The 2098-nt window shown below is 58.9% G+C and overlaps 1 protein-coding gene across 1 annotated transcript; it reads left to right on the forward strand.

Moving 5' to 3' along the window:
* The first annotated feature begins 228 nt into the window (after positions 1-228).
* On the forward strand, positions 229-1809 carry LOC119271093 (berberine bridge enzyme-like 27). The gene has a single exon (XM_037553046.1). The coding sequence runs from the start codon at positions 229-231 to the stop codon at positions 1777-1779; it is 1551 nt and encodes a 516-aa protein (XP_037408943.1). The 3' UTR covers positions 1780-1809.
* The last annotated feature ends 289 nt before the right edge of the window (positions 1810-2098 follow it).

The raw sequence follows: 2098 nt of genomic DNA on the forward strand, positions 1-2098 counted from the left end.
CGAAGAGCCCGCTTATCTTCTCTCTCCTCTTCTCTTTCCTCCAACTAAGCACAAATATATTAGTTTATTCCTTATAGCCCGCTGACTCAGCTCTATTGTACTTGCTCTTAAGAGTTGACCACGACATTAATATGTACAGAGCTGCCAGCTGGAGAGCGATCTAGGGCTATATGTAGAGCTCGATACCATGCAAGGTGAGCACTCCATCCAAGAAAAAATAAACAAGCAATGGCCTCGTCTCGGAGCTTAGCTCTTGCGCTCCTCTTCGGCCTCCTCTCTTGCTACGCATCCGTCGTCCCTTCCCTAGCTTCCTCCCACGGCTTCCTCCAATGCCTCTCCGCAGCCATACCCAAGCCTCTGCTGCACACCCAGAGCTCGCCATCGTTTACGTCGGTCCTGGTGTCCTCCATCCGGAACCCCAGGTTGTTCACGCCTAGCACGGTGCGGCCGCTCTGCATCGTCACAGCGATCAACGCCTCCCACGTCCAGGCCGCCGTTGTCTGCGGCCGCCGGCACGACGTGCGCATCCGCGTGCGCAGCGGCGGGCACGACTACGAGGGCCTCTCGTTCCGGTCCGAGCGGCCCGAGGTGTTCGCGGTGGTCGACCTTGCCAACCTCCGCTCCGTGCGCGTCAATGGGAAGGCGGCCACCGCGACGGTGGAGTCCGGCGCCACGGTCGGGGAGCTCTACTACGCCATCTCCAAGGTGAGCGACAGGCTGGCCTTCCCGGCGGGGCTGTGCCCGACGATCGGTCTGGGCGGCCATCTCAGCGGCGGCGGGTTCGGCATGCTGCTGCGCAAGTACGGCGTGGCCGCCGACCACGTGCTGGACGCCACGCTGGTCGACGCCAACGGGAAGCTCATGGACAAGCAGGCCATGGGGAGGGACGTCTTCTGGGCCCTCCGCGGCGGCGGCGGCGAGAGCTTCGGCATCGTGCTGTCGTGGAAGGTGAAGCTCGTGGCCGTCCCGCCCAAGCTGACCATGTTCCGCGTCCCGAGGTCCGTCGACGAGGGCGCCGTCGACATGCTAACGAAATGGCAAGAAATCGCGCCGGCTCTCCCGGAAGACCTCTTCATAAGGGTGGTCGTGTCGAAGCAGGTGGCCGAGTTCCAGTCCATGTACCTGGGCACCTGCGACACGCTGCTGCCATTGATGCGCGGCCGCTTCCCAGAGCTCCGCCTGAACCGGGCGCACTGCAGGGAGATGACGTGGATCCAGTCCGTGCCATACATCTACCTGGACAGCACCGCCACCGTGGAGGACATCCTCAACCGGACCACCTCCATGGACACCTTCAACAAGGCCACCTCCGACTTCGTCCACCGGGCCATCGCCAGGGACGTGTGGGTGAAGATCTTCGCCTGGCTCGTCAAGCCCGACGCCGGGATCATGATCATGGACCCCTACGGCGGTCAGATCGGCAGCCTCCCGGAGTCGGCGACGCCGTTCCCGCACCGTGCCGGCGTGCTCTACAACATCCAGTACATGAACTTCTGGTCCGCCGACACCGACGGGTCGGCGCAGACCAGGTGGCTCAAGGACTTCTACGCCTTCATGGCGCCCTACGTGAGCAAGAACCCCAGGGAGGCGTACGTGAACTACAGGGACCTCGACCTCGGCAGGAACGTCGTTGTGGGCAACGTCACCAGCTACACGGCCGCTAAGGTTTGGGGCGACAAGTACTACAAGGGCAACTTCAAGAGGCTCGCCATGGCCAAGGGCAAGGTGGATCCTCACGACTACTTCAGGAACGAGCAGAGCATCCCACCACTACACTAGTGGCGACAAATTAACTAAGTGATCGATCAACATAGGGTGCTGCACTCAAACTTGTATCTTGATATTAATTTGGATGGCCGCAGTGGCTATTCTAGCTCTTTCTAGTACATTGCATTTCAAGCATATGTATTTGTCGAAAATGTATTCGTTGAAAAAGTTTGGTTCCCCAAGTTTGAAAAAAGTTTCTGGTTCTGCTTAAATTTGACTCAAATTCCTGCAGCCACCAGAATATATTTTTGACCGAGTGCCGTGGTATTTAGGACCGTTGGTGGACCATATAAGCTCGTTTAGGGACCTTAAACGAGCACTTTCTGAGTTT

This window comes from Triticum dicoccoides, chromosome 3A, assembly GCF_002162155.2.
Source record: "Triticum dicoccoides isolate Atlit2015 ecotype Zavitan chromosome 3A, WEW_v2.0, whole genome shotgun sequence".
In the NCBI taxonomy this organism is placed as follows: domain Eukaryota; kingdom Viridiplantae; phylum Streptophyta; class Magnoliopsida; order Poales; family Poaceae; genus Triticum; species Triticum dicoccoides.

Excerpts from the sequence above, each read along its gene's own strand:
- LOC119271093 (XM_037553046.1), top strand. The coding sequence starts at position 229 with ATGGCCTCGTCTCGGAGCTTAGCTCTTGCGCTCCTCTTCGGCCTCCTC.